The sequence below is a fragment of the Anser anser genome, assembly GCF_964211835.1.
Source record: "Anser anser genome assembly, chromosome: 1".
Classification (NCBI taxonomy): domain Eukaryota; kingdom Metazoa; phylum Chordata; class Aves; order Anseriformes; family Anatidae; genus Anser; species Anser anser.
This window is the reverse complement of record NC_139720.1, coordinates 44,372,368-44,391,450: the sequence shown is the minus strand read 5'-3', so window position 1 is coordinate 44,391,450 and position 19,083 is coordinate 44,372,368. Positions and strand designations below refer to the sequence as shown.

The 19,083-nt window shown below is 39.1% G+C and overlaps 1 protein-coding gene and 1 long non-coding RNA gene across 2 annotated transcripts in view; one reads left to right on the top strand and one right to left on the bottom strand.

Annotated features, from left to right (window-relative positions):
- The window catches only part of GUCY2C (guanylate cyclase 2C), a 48,380-nt gene that overhangs the window by 4,471 nt on the left and 24,826 nt on the right, over positions 1–19,083 (bottom strand). Inside the window, exons 17-26 of the mRNA XM_083844763.1 lie at positions 14,684–14,816; positions 13,205–13,342; positions 9,493–9,581; positions 7,580–7,671; positions 5,962–6,120; positions 3,770–3,962; positions 3,266–3,440; positions 2,229–2,327; positions 1,575–1,669; positions 858–934 (exon numbers count right to left, since the gene is read on the bottom strand). Of these exons, the coding sequence (XP_083700889.1) occupies positions 858–934; positions 1,575–1,669; positions 2,229–2,327; positions 3,266–3,440; positions 3,770–3,962; positions 5,962–6,120; positions 7,580–7,671; positions 9,493–9,581; positions 13,205–13,342; positions 14,684–14,816 (1,250 nt within the window). The remainder of the gene's footprint in view (positions 1–857; positions 935–1,574; positions 1,670–2,228; positions 2,328–3,265; positions 3,441–3,769; positions 3,963–5,961; positions 6,121–7,579; positions 7,672–9,492; positions 9,582–13,204; positions 13,343–14,683; positions 14,817–19,083) is intronic.
- Positions 14,837–18,812, top strand: LOC310902772. The gene is made up of 3 exons (XR_014586991.1): positions 14,837–16,001; positions 16,303–16,454; positions 18,215–18,812. It is a non-coding gene; the product is annotated as an uncharacterized lncRNA (long non-coding RNA).

Genomic DNA, 19,083 nt, shown 5'->3' with positions numbered 1-19,083 from the left:
ACTGTCATTTCAAAGCAGATAGCAGCAAATTCCCACTTAGGAAAGAGCGACTGTACACAAGAATTTAGAGAAGAAAGTGAGGAAATTCTACGTTCTACTGAGTTCAGGGGAACTAATGAAGCATTCATGCAAAATACACATGAAATTAAGACAAGTCATCCTGAATTCAGTTTTGCACTGTTTCTCAAAAACAACACTCCCACTATCACTATATTTTATTTAGTACTAATGCAAAATGATAGCTCAGTTCCAAGACATCAGCCTCTTTTCTTTCTTGATAACTACTCTCTTAAGTGTTAGAAAGTAAACTTTTGTTCATTTTTTAAACACTTTTTGCCTGTGCAATATTACAGTAACTTTGTCTGCCCCTTCTAGCAGAATACTGCTCAAAGTCCTGCATGTTTCATTCCATCTGCAGATTCCCCCACAAGACACAGGCATAACATGGTACTACAGAGAGCTGCACATTTTAGTTGCAGGTATCCTCTAACTGTAGTGTCACATGCAGGTTGTATTAAGACTAAAGTTTTGGGGAATATGTGTCATTTTTCTGTCCATCTCCTGCACTTACCACATCAGCAACTTGTCCTGAAAGTCTTATTTTCCTTCCAAGGAAATGAACCTGTTACGCACTTACACATATAAATAACCTGCAGCACATGCATAGTCCCAGAGCTAATACTGTCATGAATATTTACATGTTTATAAGCACATATAATGTTAAGCTTTCTAACTACTGAAGGCTAGCTGAGTGTTATTAAAAACAAAAAACAACAAGTGCCAGGGAAGAACAGTTAAGCCTAAAGTGCAACGGCTAGGAATTTCTTTTTCCTTGTCATATATAAGGACCATCTTACACAGAAGGAGGTGTTGGGAGATTATATTCCTTGTCCTCGGTACCCGTCAACCAGTAGGTAATCTCAGTTCCTCTGCCCTAAATAGGTATGACAAAGAAGAGAAAGCACAATTTAGGGATTAGACTGCAATTTCCTGTAGTTCATTTACTTAAATAATTCTGTATTGCACATTGTTGTGTTTGCCTTTGCTTGTTTTCAGTAAATGATGCTCACAGCAAAGGATTAAAAATTAGATGTAGGAAGAAGAATAATGGGTGAGATGCAGCTGCACACTCACTCCCCTGTTCCATGACCTGAAACCATGGGAGAGGTGAGCTGTGCTATCTGCCATTAGCTCCCAAGTACACATATCTGCCTGGTTACATAGACTGAAATAAATAGATAGGTAGGCAGTCAGATATCAGAGCAAGAGCAAATTAGCAATAGATTCATCTTATTTTCTACGAGACTGATTCACTGTTACTATCACTCTGTAATTCTCTAATATAAATAGTATGTTTCATTTATTCTCCACACCTTGAGGTTACTTTATTTACAAGTTGGGCAGCTCTTCATTGCTTGCATTGTCTCTACAGAAGTGTCTTCAACAAATGGAGATTATGATACCAATTGATCTGTAACCCTTGTTCCCCTAGCTGTTAAGTAGCAGGATACTCTCAGCTATATAATACTTTTATACTGTTCCTCTTCTCTGTGCATGCATATGGTAAAGGTTACCTTCAAGTATGTTTCTCCTCTCATTTCATACTGGAATCGGCAGTCTGTTCTTTTCAGGATGGCAACTGTGGAACCACTTACATGTATCCTTAAAGCTAAAAATTAAATAGACAATGAAAGTTCAACCTGAAAATGTAATCTCTAGTGTTTAGATACCAAAAGGGAGAAGAATAATTGGGAGGTATCCTATAAAGGGAATAGTTTGTGAAGACACTGGGCAGAAGGAAGACAAACTGGCTCTTGGCACAGTTCCCTAATGGCATAGTTGAAGAAGAAGTTGCTTCAACTTAATATATGCAGTTGGCATATTTACACAACAAAGCTGTAATACAATTCTAGGTTGAACTAAAATCCAAAATTCATACACTAGAATTAAATCCTAAACACATCAGTAGCATATCTTCCAGAGGAACTCAGACAGCAAAAAACAGCCAATGTACTCCCTGTTACCAGGGCTGGAACAGGAACAAGGAACAATTCTTCATTGCTCAACAGGACAGTGAAACAATTGGTAATCAGAACAAATAGGGCTTCATCTTTAAAACATCTGTGAGCTGATAACAAATTGTTCTGAGCTGAAAACAGACACTTCAGTCACAAATTAACCAATAGCCTTTGGTCCTGTTACCCCGACAGATAAACCTAAATCCTTACGCAAGCCAGTGGATTCCATCCGTGAAGCTGTATTCACAGTATCTCCAAACAAGCAGTAACGAGGCATTTTTATTCCTACCACACCAGCTGCACATGGACCTAGGAAAGGGATGCAGAGGATAAAAAAAGGTTGGTCAAGATACTATTTACTTGAAAGATGTCTCTCCCTTTTGCAAAGCACTGCTGGAGCAATGTGTTCTTCACCGATGGAATGCTCTCTACCACTAAAGTATCTCACCATCTCCCATTCCACTTCAAACCCAGTCTAGCTCTTTTCAGCTTGCAGAATCCAGTAAGAACATAAGGCAAATGCTGCTGCACAGTATTAATTGTATTTAAACACAATTTCTGTGCAGGAAAAAATACAGATACTGTCAGTTTTGGAAGCAAGAGGAAAAGAGAATAAGCATTATTATGTAGGGGATTCCTATTGGTGCCTCAAGGGGTATCCTAGTGCCCCAGTTGCTTTCAGTGATATGTTCCTCCCCTGGCAGCTGGTGTTCATGTTATTGTTGAAAGAAGCAAAAATGAAAAGATATATTTTCCCAAAGTCCTTGGGCTTGTTGAGCTATCTGCAGTTGCCCTTTGAGAAAAAAATATTTTACGGATTAATTAAAACACAAATTCCCACGTGGACTCAGTCAGAACTTCTGTCTCCAGAATCATAAGACATGGGCCTGTGTTTTGTGGCCAGACAAGCATATCTGGCCATGTCTGATCTTCGCTTTGGTCAGGGAGGAACAATCTTCAAAGGCTTACAATTGACTTAATCAAACCAGGAACAATGGCAGTTGCTCTTACTAGCTACTGATTCAAACTATAAATGAATAGATATGGGCTATTGCACTGTAGGGGAGCAAGCTAGTGGCTTATTTATTTCTGCTACTCTTCCCCCAGGAACATTGTTTTCAATGTTATTCTTCACAAGGAGAGCAGTTGTTTATGATGTGCTACCACATCTTCCATGGATATCTATTCTATTAAGTTCAAAAAGCAGGAGACTGCATTGTCACTATTGAGCTAGCATCACTGCGTACCAGAGTGAATTCCAATGCGAATCCAAACAGGCAGACCAGGCAGATGTCGCAGCTCAAAGGATCCCATGAAGCTAAGGATGTCCAGAGCCATCATGGAGATGTCAACTGCATGACGGTTGCCATTTCTCTTTGGTAAACCACTCACCACCATGTATGCGTCACCAATGGTCTCTACCTGTGGAAACACAATTAGAAGTCACAACCTGCAGACATAGCAAAATACATACTTAGTTGAGAGCAGAAAGTTTTTATCAGATCCTCTTGTTCGTGATTAAACAGGTCTTCCTTAGCCAGCAGGATTGTTTAGTTTAAGGTAGCTGACACCTTTTTGGTATATGAATGCTTATAACTGTACACAGCATTTCAGTTAAGGAATTTGCGACCAGCTGGTATATAAAGTTTGCTATAAGTTGGTACACAAGCATGCTGAAATGGGGTAATCTTGGCCTATTTGATTTCTGTGTCCTCTGGTTGTTAACTGAGCAAAAGTGAGGAGCTAATCACCTTGTAAACATCATGATGGTCAAGAATGTGGTCAAAGTTCTTGTAGATATCATTCAGCATATCTACCACCTCCATAGGGGTGCTGTATTTGCAGAGTGTGGTGAAGCCAACAATGTCACTGAAGTAGATAGTGACTTCTTCAAATAGCTCTGGCTCTACCAGACCAGTCTCCTTCAAAGATTTTACTACTGGCCTGTGGAAATAGAGAAGGCAGGAAGACAGATGAATAGTCTGTGCTTAACATTAAAGGTATTTTCTCATGCAATTCAACCACATCATAGCTTTCTGGTTAGGAAACATCAAATAGCATGCTGAAAACTTCCATTGTAATAGCATTTTAGATGTCCATAATGCCTTTCAGCCAGGGACCTCAAAGCACTTACTAATATTAGTTAATTACAAAATCCAAATGTGCTAAGATCATAGAGATGAGGAAACTGAGACACAAGCAACTGAGCTTCTTGGCTAAGTTCAGAAATTAGGAAGTTGTGTCAAATTTAAAACCAAAATTCAGAAACTGTGGACTTGTAGCCCCACATTCTACCTGCACTTTTGTTTCAAATAAGTAAGAAGACATCTTTTTCCATTTCCCCCAATGCAGAAGTAATTGCATCCTGATAATTACATCAACTCATCCTGATTTCAGATGAGATATCATAGTCTGATAATTTTATGGAACAAAAATTCAATACCATGACAGTCAATATCTATTCAGAGGGACCTGTATTTTCTTGCATTTCTAACTCCAGGAAAATACTTGTTCCTACTGAGATATTAAAAGACAATAACTGAAAGAGACCCATAAAATATAGGTATTGCACAATGCTGTATTTCATGTACAATAAAGATTGTAATAGAGTGGTGTGAACAACAAAGAGTGGAAGGAAACACGGGTTCCTTGTCTCTCAGCTTGCACAGACAAATCATTTCAAATTTTCCCCAAAACCGGATTGAACAGACACTGGCTTTTCAAATGAGTCACAAAATCAATACACTCACTAGATAAATATCCTTGAAACAAGCAATGAAGTACCATGATAGTTTTAGTATTCTTAATGTATGTTATGCCAAAATTACTGGGATTACCGATATTACAATATCAATAATACTTGTCCTATACCATACTTACAATGATGAACTTACAATAATTATGTAAAATTAAGAGTTTTCAATATTTCAAAATACTGCCAAGTTGTTGAACAAATCAATACACTGATAAAATGAGGACTCATTTAGTCATTCTTACGCAAAAAAAAAAAAACCTTCAGTGTCAGTAACATTCAAGTAGGACATGTAATTTTATGGGTTAGGGTGGTACACACAAGCATGAAGGTGTTCATCTGTTGTGATAAAATGTTAGCAAAACATATCTGACACTATTAACCTTAAGAAGAAGTGAATAAAGATGTCCTCACCACAGTTTCATCCTTTCCTAGGCAAATACATTTTATGGATGAACAATGATACTTCACACTGGCTTTCTAACTGAGATGCTGAGATGTTTTTCTTCCTTGGCTTAGATCATTACACTGTAATTGTACATCAGATCAAGTTTATCTGAGCTCCTACTTTCTTCCTTTCTTTCTTCCTTTCTTTCTTCCTTTCTTTCTTTCTTTCTTTCTTTCTTTCTTTCTTTCTTTCTTTTTCTTTCTTTCTTTCTTTTCTTTCTTTCTTTTCTTTTTCTTTCTTTCTTTCTTTCTTTCTTTCTTTCTTTCTTTCTTTCTTTCTTTCTTTCTTTCTTTCTTTCTTTCTTTTTTTATTTTATTTTAATTAAGGCATCAATTCAGTAAATCTTTTTAAATCTAAGCACATGCTGAATGGAATTGGAGCCTCAGGCAGGGAGGTTGCCAAGCTATGCTCCAATGACCTATATGGGAAATCAGACCAGGAAGCAAAGTCTATAGAAAGCCTGTGATTCTGTCCAAGCAAAGAAAGCCATGTTTTTCCTGTAGCTACGCACTGTCATCAAATGAGCAGCACAGAGAGACAGGAGAGGTACTGTGAGAATTGATGGCAACTCCTAAATTTTGCATTTTGTCTGTAAGGTGGGAAGAATTAGGACAGAGGAGGTAGCATTTCGTTCTCTAAATTGAAGAAATATAAGATTAATATTAATCCAACCCTCACTCTCCAATAATCAGGTGATATATGTAAATAAAATGCCGGTGAAAATCCTGCTGGCCAATACTAACCTTGGAAGTAACATGAAATTAAGCCTGTCCGCTCTGTCTCGCTCTGCTTTGTATAGCTCTGTCCTCTCCTCCACGAGGTGCTCCAGGTTCCGGGAATACATCTGTAGACGCCGGATCAGGGTATCCATGTAGCTTTCATTGGTCTGGCCATGGTAGTTACTGGGAATAACAGAAATGCACAGGAGCCAACAAGAAAGGATGATGGAAGTATATTGTTGAGGGAGGCAAGAAATGAGCAGTAGAAAACTTCTCCAGTGTTTAACTTCCATGTGGTCAGAATGCAAAGTGCTTTAAGTACATCATTCTTTTTCTTGCTTGGAGAGCTTATGTTTATGAATCGAAAGTCTATGGTCCATGCTTGTCACTGCTGCTAATTCTTAAAGCACCTTCAAATCACTTCACCCTGCTAATATTGCCAAGTCCAGGTTATCCTGGGTAATCCATGAACATTGATTTGTAAAAAGTAACTAGCAAGTTCAGATCCCCAAGAGGAAGCTAAAGAAGATGGGTAGAAAACTGCATGTAACATTTAAATGGGGACTTTAGCCAGAAGAATTAAGACAATTTTGGGGTAACTCTGTAGAAGACAAAACAATTCAATGGAACAATTAGTAGCCCATAGGTTAGTGTTGCTCACAAGATTTTGCAGACTCCAGCCAGAAGCTTAAGCTTAAACTGGAAGCAGAGGTATGGTAATATGAGCTACTCATAACCCCTGTTTGTCTGAGTAGTCTGAAAGTAGAAGGAGCCAGACTGGAAGATTCAGATTAGTGCTCTGTCTAACTGGACTTTAAAGCCACTTTTACTTTAGATAAGTCTTTATGTCAGGGACACACTATCATGCATGACCCTTCATGAGGAGGACATCTTGTTCTCCCCATGTAAAATAACACGGTGTGATTACTGTTAGCGTTGGTTAATATGGAGAACTTTAAAAACTGGGGAGTAATTTCCCAAGAGAAGTGACTAAAATCTCACTGTTTGAACATCTAAATAATCAATTCAGACTAAACTCTTAGGAACAATGCAACAGTGGCCAGGTGAAAGGTCTGTATAACTTCATAGGGTTTATTCAGGTATGGCCCTTATTATCCCACAACTTTATACCTACAAAACCCTGTAATTAACTCTTCTAATGAGGTACAACCCAACACTTTTAGTCAGCTTAATTTGGGACCATCCGAACTCATTTATGGCACAACCCAGCTCATCCAAACTTTCTAATCATCATCCAAACATTTATGTGCCTTCGTTTCCCGAAACTTGGACAACATGACTCACTATGCAACTCTTGACTAGAGACAGGGGGTGAATTACTTGAATGGCTTGAATCTCTAATTATCCAGCTTGCAACTTTCACAATGTACCAATTTGAGGTATGGTGATCATCCCACCCTCACTCAGCTAATACATGCATAGATGCACATGTACACACATGTACATATGCATATGCACCTGTTCCCCTAATTTTCTGGCAAGGAGTAAGTCTAAGCGAAGACATTCATTTTTTCTACTGATTGAACCATATTCACATCGGCTTACACACTTAAAAATACAAGCTTTCTAACACCCAGAAGGAGTTTGGAGCATCTTGAAAAATGGAGCCTCTAATGCTCACCTGAATATTTTAGCCAGAATACTCTCAATTTTCTTAAAGTCAGGTCTTTTCTCTGGATCTTCTTCCCAGCAGCTCTTGACTAGTGTATATACCTTCAAACAAAAATTTAAGGAAAGTCCAACTGAGTAGTGGGTATACAAGGATAATGGTGCTAAACAGCACTAGATCATTAGGGAATTTCCAGTTACTCTTGACTAGCAACATATTGAAATGTGTGACTAACTGTTATGAATCTATGAGTAGGACATCTTAAACTTATGCAGGCATCTTAAACTTAACTCTGTAGTGGCTAGTGACATGCTCTTCACTTGAATTTTCAATACATAAATGAAAGGCAAATAAATGGATCCTGTCTTGCAACTCGTGCCAGGTATGGTTACTGACATGGAGGTAAATGCTGTGGTAATTATATCTCCAATACCCTGAGCTTGGGATTTTTCTGAAACTGGTGATTCAGCCAAAAATTATGGGGTTCATCTACTGAATATGTTGATGTCTGCATCTGCACCTGAGCAAGAAGCCTTAGGGGCAATATAACCTATGGAAAGAGGTACATTTGAGGTGTGATTAAAGCTATTTTATATTTATATTTATATTTATATTTATATTTATATTTATATTTATATTTATATTTATATTTATATTTATATTTATATTTATATTTATATTTATATTTATATTTATATTTATATTAAAGCTATCCAGAAGAGGTCAGAAGAGTGGCACCATGTAAGTATCCATTTCTTTTCAGGGACTATGGAGTAAACAGATCAAATACAGATATGTGCATTGCAGACTTCTAAAGCTACTTGAGGTAAATCCCACTCGTAATGCTGTTGTTTAAAAGCTAGATGCCTATGAATACCATAGTCACCCTAGGTAATATTTGTAATCAGTAGAGAGAAAGGCAACTTGGTCTAAAAATATACAATAGGTCCAAGTAGTCATCTGGATGAGTGTTCTCTCTATCAAATGTAAAAGGGACCTGTGGTGACTAGGTCAGATTGAGATAAACAGCTCTTAGATGTCTAAAGATAGGTGAGATGAATCCTCTGTGAAATGTGTTTTACTGCCACCAGTTTCCATGAGATATTATCCCTTGTGATCCTCATGCATTATTTAAAGTCCATATATCATTCTAGCACTCTGGAATAATACCAGATTTCAAAAGACACACCACTGTAACATAAAGATAAGTAAGCAGTACTACTACTTGAGAGCACTTTCAAAAGATAATGATAGTCCTTCCCTGAATTATTGCAACACAATGTATTTGTGAGTATATCAGAAAGCTGATCCATCCTGGATCCTTTCATATGCAGGTCAGACTGCTGCTTTCCCACACACAGTTACACAACCCTCACAATATGATGATAAGTAATGTTTCATATATCAATATAACACTCTCCTTATGGTATAGCAGTATAACACTCTCCTTGTCGTATAGCTAGCTGTTCATAGCCCTAAGACTGTGCTAAACTAAATAAATACATGTTCCCTTTTTATTTTAAGGCCTCCTTTCACTCAACCAAACTCCATGTAGTTCTTAGGGAATTCCAGAAAGAGAGGTGGGAACACTGTCTGATACATTTGCTTTTTTTCAAGATAACCAACCTAATGAAATGTGCAAATTCATAAGGGATCTAATTTTAACACATGTATTAGTTGTTAAACCATCACTAGGAGAAAACTAAAGAGATGCTGCACAGAATACACTAAAGAAGGGTGAAAAAATGTTCACGAGTTGTGTTTCATTTCACTGGTAACAACTGTAGAATACTGTTTCTTCCCATGAGGTTAAGGCATTTGGCATAAAATGTGCATAGCTTTCATCCTCCCATGATCATGAGCACTAGTTTGGCCAGGACTTCTATCCTTCACCCAGAAAATGGCTTAGTTAATTATTAGCTTACTTCCATCTCTCTTTCTCCCACTGTTTCTAAGGCAAGGTCTGGTCGGAAGGGCTTCACTCCTTTGCCGCTCTCCACTCTGTAAAGTTTCTCTAAAGCAAGAAAAAAGATGCAAAGTTTTAATCAAAAAAAAAAAAAAAAAAAAAAGAAGAACATTCGTTGTGGATAGCGTCCTGTGATGTGTTGCAAGTCACTGTTCAAACAGAAACCTTGAAGACAGTTCCTTTCTCTTTGATGTGAATTTCAGCTCTGAAGCTTTTCTAAATAAATGGCACAAGATCAAAACAGGTTGGCTTGAAGGCCCCTGTAAGCAAAATGAATAGGAATGTACATGAGTATTTATTGGTCACGGTAGACATGGTTATGGCATCTTCCCAAATGAACGTTAGGCATTATTAATGTGCCTCTCAGCATAAAGTATAGCAGTAGTAAAAAACAAAGCTAGGAGCCCACTAGAATATTGCAACTTGATCAAAAGTGTGGAGAACCACAATTCTCATCAGATCAGTTCAAGTCATCCTCTGGATGCTCAGCTTCCTTAAAACTAGGATATTAATATTTATGGTATAAAAACGTTGCAGTTGTTAGTTCATTTGTACTCATATTCATGAAATCCATTCTATGAAAGTTATCTGGATTCTGAACACATCAGAATGCAGGCTGCATTTGCACAGCAATTTAAGCACAGTGACTGAGAACTAAAGCAGAAAATTTCTCTCTCTCCCTCGCCTCCAGACCTCCAGAGTTCCAGAGGAAGGGAGTAAAAAAAGGGAAGCACTTTTTGACCTCTAGGGAAGAGAGAGAATCTGCAAGTGTGAAACACATATATTAATAATGTCTGATTACGTTTGGGAGACAGTTTTGCCAAAGAAAGCATATAATGATGTGAGGAAGGTTTGTAATCGTGATGGTATGTCTAGAGTAGCTAAGGATGCCTAAGCATGCCCAGTGTGCGTGATCACCCTAAAAAGATGAAGTAGGTTCCAGCTTTGTGGTACAGAAGTTACAGACTAGAGAAGGAGTAGGAGACTTTAAGAGTCTCCAAAAGTGGAAAGAAGTCTCCTGTGGACTAAGAGACAGAAGAACCTCTGTAAGCCTCATGTATGCAAGAGGAATGTGTTAAATTTCCATGCTGCACATACACCTGAGAGAGGAAGTAACAACAACTATTAGCAACACTGCAATTAGCCAGTGGCAGAAAGTAGTGGAGCAATGAGGCAGCTTGAGTTGAGTGTCGGTACATGACAAGATTTCAGTCTTGAACAGTGAATGAGGTGTTTCTGCAGAAGAGTGGAGCAACATCTGGTCTAACAGCTGTCTCACAAAGCCGTCAGTGAAGAGGACTATGACCTAGTTACTTCTTTGTGGGACTTCTTTTCACTCATTAATAAAAATAGTATTATATGTTAAGTTGATCAATACGTATTTGCAGTTTGAGAGAATTTGCTGAGTACCTGAAAATTGAGTTTAATTTTCCTGTTTGTAGATGGAGGCTAGGTACAGAGTTTTTTAAACAACTTAAAATTCAAACAGTCTTTGCTGCTGCCAGTGAAGTCCTGCAGAAGTGGTTGTATCAGTTGTCCCAAGTTATCAGTATCATGTCTTCTAACTTGCAGAGATTAATTTCTGATAGCCTTTCTGATTTGTTCTGATAGACTTTCTGCAGGAGACTTAACAACAAATGAATCTAACGTGCAATGGGGACGTTTCCTTGCCTATTACCATTGACTCTAATTTGGTATTCTTCCTGTCTTTTTATCTTGGATATTTGAAAATTAATGGTCATCCTAAGCCTGAGCTACTCTCTTCCAAGGACAGATGATGCCATAAACACATTTCAGAGATATTTGAGTAAGTATGGTCTACCCTCTTGCTGCTTTGTCTTGGCTAATGAATTAATCCAGACTTTTAAATGAGTAGCCACTTCAGAAATATCTAATAAGTCATTCCTTTCTGTTACATGAAATCTGATGAACTACTTAAACCATGCTGAACATATTTACTCAAACTGCAGAATCAAAACCCATGAATAATATCAGAAGCTATTAGAACAGCAATAGATAGCTTAGACATCCACTAATGATTTTAAGAAAAAAGCTTCAGGGAGAAAAACAATCTTCTTACCCAATGGAAAACTTAATATTTTCACTGAAGTTTGGAAACTAGTTGTTGTGTGTTTTTTTTTTCAAGTTACCCTGTATCCAGACTCAACACAGGACTTACTGGGTTTTAGGCCCAGAAGGTTTACTGCTGTCTTACTAAACATGTTGATATGTGTGACCATCTCTAGCGGCAGACAGCCTGCACCTAGAAGTGCTAAAAATACTTTCAGCTGGATGGATTAAATTAATGCTATTTGAATAGGACAGTTTTTCTAAAATGACAAGATAGTGTCAAGACACAGGTCAAAGTTAAAACAAGGAACGAGATTGTGACTATGACAGCCATGGTTAGACAAAGACTATTGTGGTTGCCACCACATCTCAGAACCACAGTGTCTGAGGCTAACACAGACAGAGTGTAACTACTCAGAAAACAGTTAAAAGAATGCAGTTTGCTCTGGATTTGCTTTGCAAGTCAAAATCAGGAAGGAAGAGCATTAGTCTTTCCTTTCTCCATCTATTTTGGGGATGTTTGTAAAATCCTTGCATTCATGAGGATTGTGGCAGCCTCTTCTCAAAGATAAGGAGTAGAAGGACTTCTCTTTTCTCTGTGCTGTTTTATTCATATGCGGTTCAGGAGATCATCTGTCACACAGCATAAAGTCTTGAAGAGTTTGGTCAAAGGGCAACAGGCATTTCTAATCACTCTTAGATCCACTTTTATATTAAAGAGTTGGTGATATGAAATACTGTATTTTCCCGGATATGAACATAGATTTGCAATAATGTGGGATGATGAGCCTGGCCCAGATGTTATTCTGAAATGTTACTCAGGAAAAGAGCTATTAGGCTGGCCAGCTGCTGCTCTAGATGTTTTAACAAATGTGAGGCGGATCTATCAGGATGACTCAGAGATAAAGGCAATGTCTAAACTTGTTGTTGGTAACTGTCATTAGGAAAATCCCAAACCCACATGCATTTATGGTGATTGTAATGTTGTAATAGACAAGAATGCATGGATTCTGGACACTGGGACTGTCTGGGCTGTTAGCCACAATGTCACAAAATGCACAAAATGGGGTTTAATGGGTGCACTACAAGATGATATTCTTTTTCTGACAGAAGAGAAATTACTAAAGTTAACTTTGACAGGCTGGAATAAAGTCTGAATTGCCGGTTTTTAAATGCTAGCTGTTCTCATGTCATGCTGCTGAGTTTTTGTTGTTCTGTGTTGACATTGCTGATTTGTGATGCCTAGTTTGAGTGAATTACTAGTGCACAATGTAGGGCACAACTCAATAGAAAAATTGATCCTTTAAATGTTACAGTAAGTCTGGACAGCTCTGTATAATATTAACTTCTGTAATGCTGTGGCAGAGGTGGGAGAGGGAGGAGAAGGGGCAAGAAAACTCAATAAAAACCTTATTTACAGAAAGAATAGTGACAGTTGCCCCACAATGATGTCTTTCAAACATGCTCTTCATCACACAGTGAAAGGAGTGGTTCAAACACCTACAAGAGACAGTGCTTTTCACAAAAACCTGTGGGAAGTGGGCTACTTACAGCTGCAACATCCTGCAAGGCTACAGCAGAAGAGAAATTTGTGGATTTACCTTTGGTGTCTCGGCAGTGTCCACTGTAGAAAGTCTCTCTGCGTAGGATGATTTCTTGGGCAATGATCCCATAGCTGTACACATCACCCTTCTGAGATACATCAGCATGACGGAGGTGCTCAGGAGCTGTCCACAGGTCTGAAAATCCAGATGACAGTGGGAAAAAAGATAAATGGGTAAGGGAAAAAAGGTAATTGAAAAGGGTGATCCTTCTCAGTGTATTCATTTTTTCTTTTCATATCAAAACCAGAGCCCACTGCTACTGTTTATTTGCCCATTTAGCAGTTATTTTCAGAGGCTAACATCAACACACGTTGGATAAACCTCTGATGTGGTAGTTTGCAATTGTTAAGGAATTTTCTGAAACTACTATTTTCCATTGTAGGTGCAGACCCTCACACCTCCAGAAAAGTTATGCTTATTGGCAATGGACTTGCTTTTCTTAGCTACCTCACATAGGCTTCTGAGAAATAGCCCATGCATCTGTATAAGACCAAGGAATGCCAGTGCTAATAAAAAGAGCTGAGGCATAAATTCTTGAGCCAGATGCACAGAGTGTGTTATACAAGATGTCAGATGAGAAAACTGTAATATTTCCTGGTGGCCCTAATATCATGACTCTGCAGAAATAATCCCCAAGTGCCTTTGAGCTTGACATAAATATTACCAACTCATAACCACTTTCTTTCTACAGAAATTATTAATCTGTATTTTTAGTGTACCAAGCGCTATTGAACCTCAAGACTAGAATAGTGCCATGGTATGACAGCATGGCATGAAATGCTGATGATGTATCATAACAGACAGACAGTGACCCTGAAGACAGTATTATGATATCAGGCTGCAATGTCCAGCCACAATGAATCTGTAGATCTCTTGTGAAGCAATAAGTTTTCTTTGAGAAAAGCAGTCTAGTAGCCAGAGATTTTGTGGTTGCTTGTCAAAGTGTTTATGAGCAATGAAATAAAATAAACACATTAAAATATTATAATAATATAAATTTAAATGCAAAATTTGCAAAACAGAGAATAGACCATTTTCATTCAGTGCACTTTTCCTACTCTTCTTTTGTTCCCATTGCAACTCTTGAGTATGCTTATGTCTGAATGTAATTTTTTTCTCTCACTGCTTATGTGAGCTGTTAGTGTGAAGCCCTTGGATGCTGAAAATATTTCTTGCATCTCAGCCACATGTGAAACGTCTCCGTCTTCTCAAATATAAGTTGAAAATTCATTGTCCCCTTCCTTCTCATCCTACACTGCCTAATTTCTCTACCTGCTAATAATTCTCTTTGATTGTGTTATTTAAGAAAGAGTTTTCAGATATAATTTGTAATGATGGCTGCTACACGAAACAAAGTTGTATTGTATGTTTTGTACTTTGTACAAGATGTAATTAGGCCCTACTGTACTATGAATATAAGAAAATTCCACTGGGTTGGAAAGCATGAAGGAGAGTCTAGCTGGGTATTGTTTTTACCTTTCCGTGGAGGCAGAATTGAATTACAGCCAAAATCAGTGATCTTCACTACCATGCGATTGTCCACTACACAGTTCGTGGATTTGAGTCGACCATGAACTTCTGTTTTGCTTGAGTGCAGGTAAGACATCCCCTGTGGTTGTGGTAATAAAAGAGGTAAAAGGCAAGACTATGTGTGAGACACTCAGCTGTTACCAGAGTCAACAAGAATATAAAGTATTAGCATAATATGTGTCCAAGTAATTAAATGGCCTTCATCAGCAATACACATGCATAAATCACAAATCCCTGTCATGGAGGGAGAGAAGTATTATTTTACAGAGAAGACTTTCCAAGATCACAGGAGCAGTCAATGTTAAGAAATGAGGATGGATCATTAGAAGGATCATGTCTTAACTAAAGATTATCCTTCCTCTTGGTTAACAAAAGCCTGACATAGCATCTTGGGTTTTGATGAGATTAGATCACAACTGGGGATTAAGGAAGTTTATTTCCTCCCTCCCACAGAAGCTTTGATTTCAATTGAAATAAATGTGGTTTTTTGGTGAATCTAGTACAGACTTGTTGGAATGTCAAACAAAGTATGTTTCCAACTACACGTTCAACTAATGGTCACCAGAGGTAAGAAGAATTGCTTTTTATGTCTGTATCACCTTTGAAGATTACCATTCACCAGAGACTCCATTTAGAAACATTGCAGCAGATCCTCTTCTGCAAAGCAGAGGACCATAGCAGGGGCAATGTATATTAGATGATGTACTATGGCTTATATAAGGCAGGAGATCAGACTAGATAGTCATAAGGGTGTTTTCTGACTTGAATGTTAATAGTTTTTTTCTGCACCAGTCAATATACATCAGCTATCCACGAGCTAAACTGGGAAGTGAGCACCATGAGGACGGGCCAATATAGTTTCAGCTGTACGTCCTGAGATTCTGACTCTTGACTCATAACACACACGTGAGTACAAAGGTATGTAGTTTGCCACTTTTTACTTATCACCTTCGAATTTGGTTCATTTAATCTAAGACATCGAATGTGGTATAATACTTGGGCCAGTATGGAGATGTAACACAGGGCCAGCACTGATTCACAGATCAGGAAAAGAACATCAGTAAGTGGGTGTAAGATGAGGAAGGAAGTAGGTATGCTAATTTGCACCCTCTTGCTATTCTTTATTCTGTTTCATCTCTCTCTTCTGCAGTACTTTAGCTCACACCTACTTACAGCCTCCTGCTGGTTGTTTTTCTTCCTACAGTCCTCTTTTCTGCAGCTCACTATGTGAATCGCAATCTATATTCTGTGGAAGCCAGAACAGGTATGTTTTATCTGCTTAGTTTCTTCTGTGAACATGGCTGGGTTTTCTTTCCTTTTGGCACCTTTCTGTCCTTGGGAATGGACCAGTAAGTGCTACAAGAGATCATTGAGACATGAGCTGAGTTTTGGGCACAGCAGATGCATGTCTGAGACACAGGCAGCCTGCAAGAGATGCAATCCCTTGAGAATGTGGTTGGACTGGTTATCCTGGGCCTGTCTAGACCCTGCCAAAATTTACAGAGACTGTGTTCATGCTGTATCCAATGAGCATGTTTCTTGATTAAGCATTTTTTATCATGCAGCCCTGCTGACACTATCCAGGATGTTTTGCCTACTTCAGGGTTTATTTGCTCCAGCTGTGCCTTCTTCCTGTTCCTGCTTACATCAACCAGGAAATATACCCATTGCTATAGCAGAATTCCTAATAAGATTCAGCATCAAATGGCAGGCAAAGGTGATTTTGATTTCCTTATACCAGGGCTTCCTTGTTAACAATTTCTGGAGACACAAGTCTTATAGATGTGCCTGATAACACTTTCCTCTTTCCTTCTAACTATGCTGTGCAGCTACCTGAAAACAAGGAGCCTGTTAAGAAGCCACAGTGTGATTTTCAAAATTTATACTGACTTTCAGTGAGTGCAGCACTCCTAAATCATTGAGGCACTCCTGTAACCTCTGCTATGAAGCTTTAGTCTGACTGAGACTTTGGAGTAAAACACTTTTCCTAACACAGCGCTAGACTATTACAATCCCTTGCACAATATCCTGCAGCAGCCCCTTATTTAATAAACAGTCTTGCAATGACAATGCATGCACTAGTAACTGCAAGGCTTGATTACTGCAATGCCTTCTTAGCAGGCCTTTCATCAGATCTCTTTTGTCACAAGTACCCAAATACATGTAGCTACAGGTGGTGCCTTCAGATCTGGAGAGAGTGGGAAGGAAAGAAGGAAAGGGAAGGGAAGGGAAGGGAAGGGAAGGGAAGGGAAGGGAAGGGAAGGGAAGGGAAGGGAAGGGAAGGGAAGGGAAGGGAAGGGAAGGGAAGGGAAGGGAAGGGAAGGGAAGGGAAGGGAAGGGAAGGGAAGGGAAGGGAAGGGAAGGGAAGGGAAGGGAAGGGAAGGGAAGGGAAGGGAAGGGAAGGGAAGGGAAGGGAAGGGAAGGGAAGGGAAGGGAAGGGAAGGGATCTACAGTTCCCTCTTTGCCTACCCCACCTCCTCCAAAGTATTAAGGGCTGCTCTAGGAATAGTCATTGCTTGACTAACTATGCCAGGGAATAGAAATCACCTAACTTGTTCAGAAACACTGATGCAGCAGCTTCTGTGCCAGATGAAGAGTAGGGGAAGTACAAAGACTGCTTGAGCAACGGTAAAAGCAGAGTGTTGGAAAGTGGTGATGTGGAGAGGGAGGAGTGTTTCAAAAGGAAGGCAAAAGAACTGCAGGAATTGTTTTTAGGGATGTTAACAGCCTAGAGAGATGGGAGAGGGCTTGAAAAGGGCAGGTGCTGGAAAAAGCGGAACAGGAGCTGAAGGGTCATGAAGTGACTTAAGTAAAGCAAGAAACCGATCAAGTAAAAGCAGGTTGCCTGGAGGTAGGGAAGGTGCAGTTTGGGAAAACCAGTACGAGAAGTTCATGGTAATGGCTAGGTCCGAGAGGCACCATCACAGCATCAGGTCAAGGAAAAAGAGAGGCTGACAGATCATCCAAATGGCTGTAAGTTGTCAGATATTCCTGAGTATGTATGAGTTTTCAGGAAGGTTTTGTGAACCATCTCTCCTAACATGGCTAACATAATAATGCTCAGGAGCCATTCCACAGAATCAATGCAGTGTTTCACCCACCCTCAGAGCCCACGTCCTCATTACCAATGGTGCAGTGAATGACTGGTTCTGAAGTCCTGGTCCCACCCAATACAGTCACTGGGTATTTGGTCACTGCCTTCAGAGGGACTGGGATTTTCCCCCTCTCTCATAAACAAATCCAGTGCCTATCATCATTTTCCTCGAAAATACCTGAAGGTGAACTGCAAAGGGTTAAAAAGTATCCTGCTTTTTTGATATGCTAAAAGGAGGAAGGGAAACTGTACTGCTGCTGTTTAAAATGAAACTTAATGCTGAACGTTAACTGAACTTGAAAGTCATTAACAAGGCCAACAAACTGTGACAATTTGGATTAAGGGGGTTTTAGTAAAGAGCAAGATTTTCAATATCTCTTTAGAACAGACACAGTGGAGTCATTCATCATGGAGACCATGTCAGAACTGAAGCGTGTAGAGAAATGGAATGACTATCCAACTGCAAACCAGCAATAGGAAGAGGACAACAGTCAAGCACTAGCAAAAGAAAGAGTTAAATCTCTGCATCACCAGCAGAGAGATAATATATGTGAATTGCAAAGTTTCCTTAACTACTAGCTAATCAGATGCAAGTCTCTAATGAAAAATAGAATTTGCTTCATTGCGTGTATTGATTCTTCCTACTACAAGGACCTAAAGTGCAAATATCTGCCGAAAGTTACTGAAAGCACGTCTTGGTTTCTGTACAGGATGAATTTCTTCCCTCACTGCCCGAAATGGATTGCCCTAGTGAGAAACTAGACTCTATGATGAGTGAGAAAATCAGGATGCTAAATAAACAGAGCTTGTTCAGAAAAATAAAAAATTGATCCTGTTTTTGGGTACAAATTGCAATAATTCCATCATTTTGAAAGAATGAAGTTTTCCTTTACACGCCTTACCTGAGGCCAGTCAGCACAGTGTGTTTTGCAGGTCTTTGACTGCCCAGGAGTCACAAGAACCAGAGCCCAGTCAACAAATGGTAACCCTCTGATTTTTGGGTGACATTTCTTTGGGGCATATTTTATTATTTATAAATATCCTAAAGACAAATCTGGCCCCCATCTGCTCCTTCAGTCTGAAAGCCACCGGCTCTTCAGGCCTCCTAAACCTATTACTAGAGGAGGAAAGAGTGGGCATACAGTTCTAACAAGGAAAGGAAAATGCCCTTTCCTGGTTGCTGCTCTTCTCCAGAGGATCCATTTTGCAAGAAAGGACAGGTAGATTAACATTGACCTGTCAGTAGCCCACT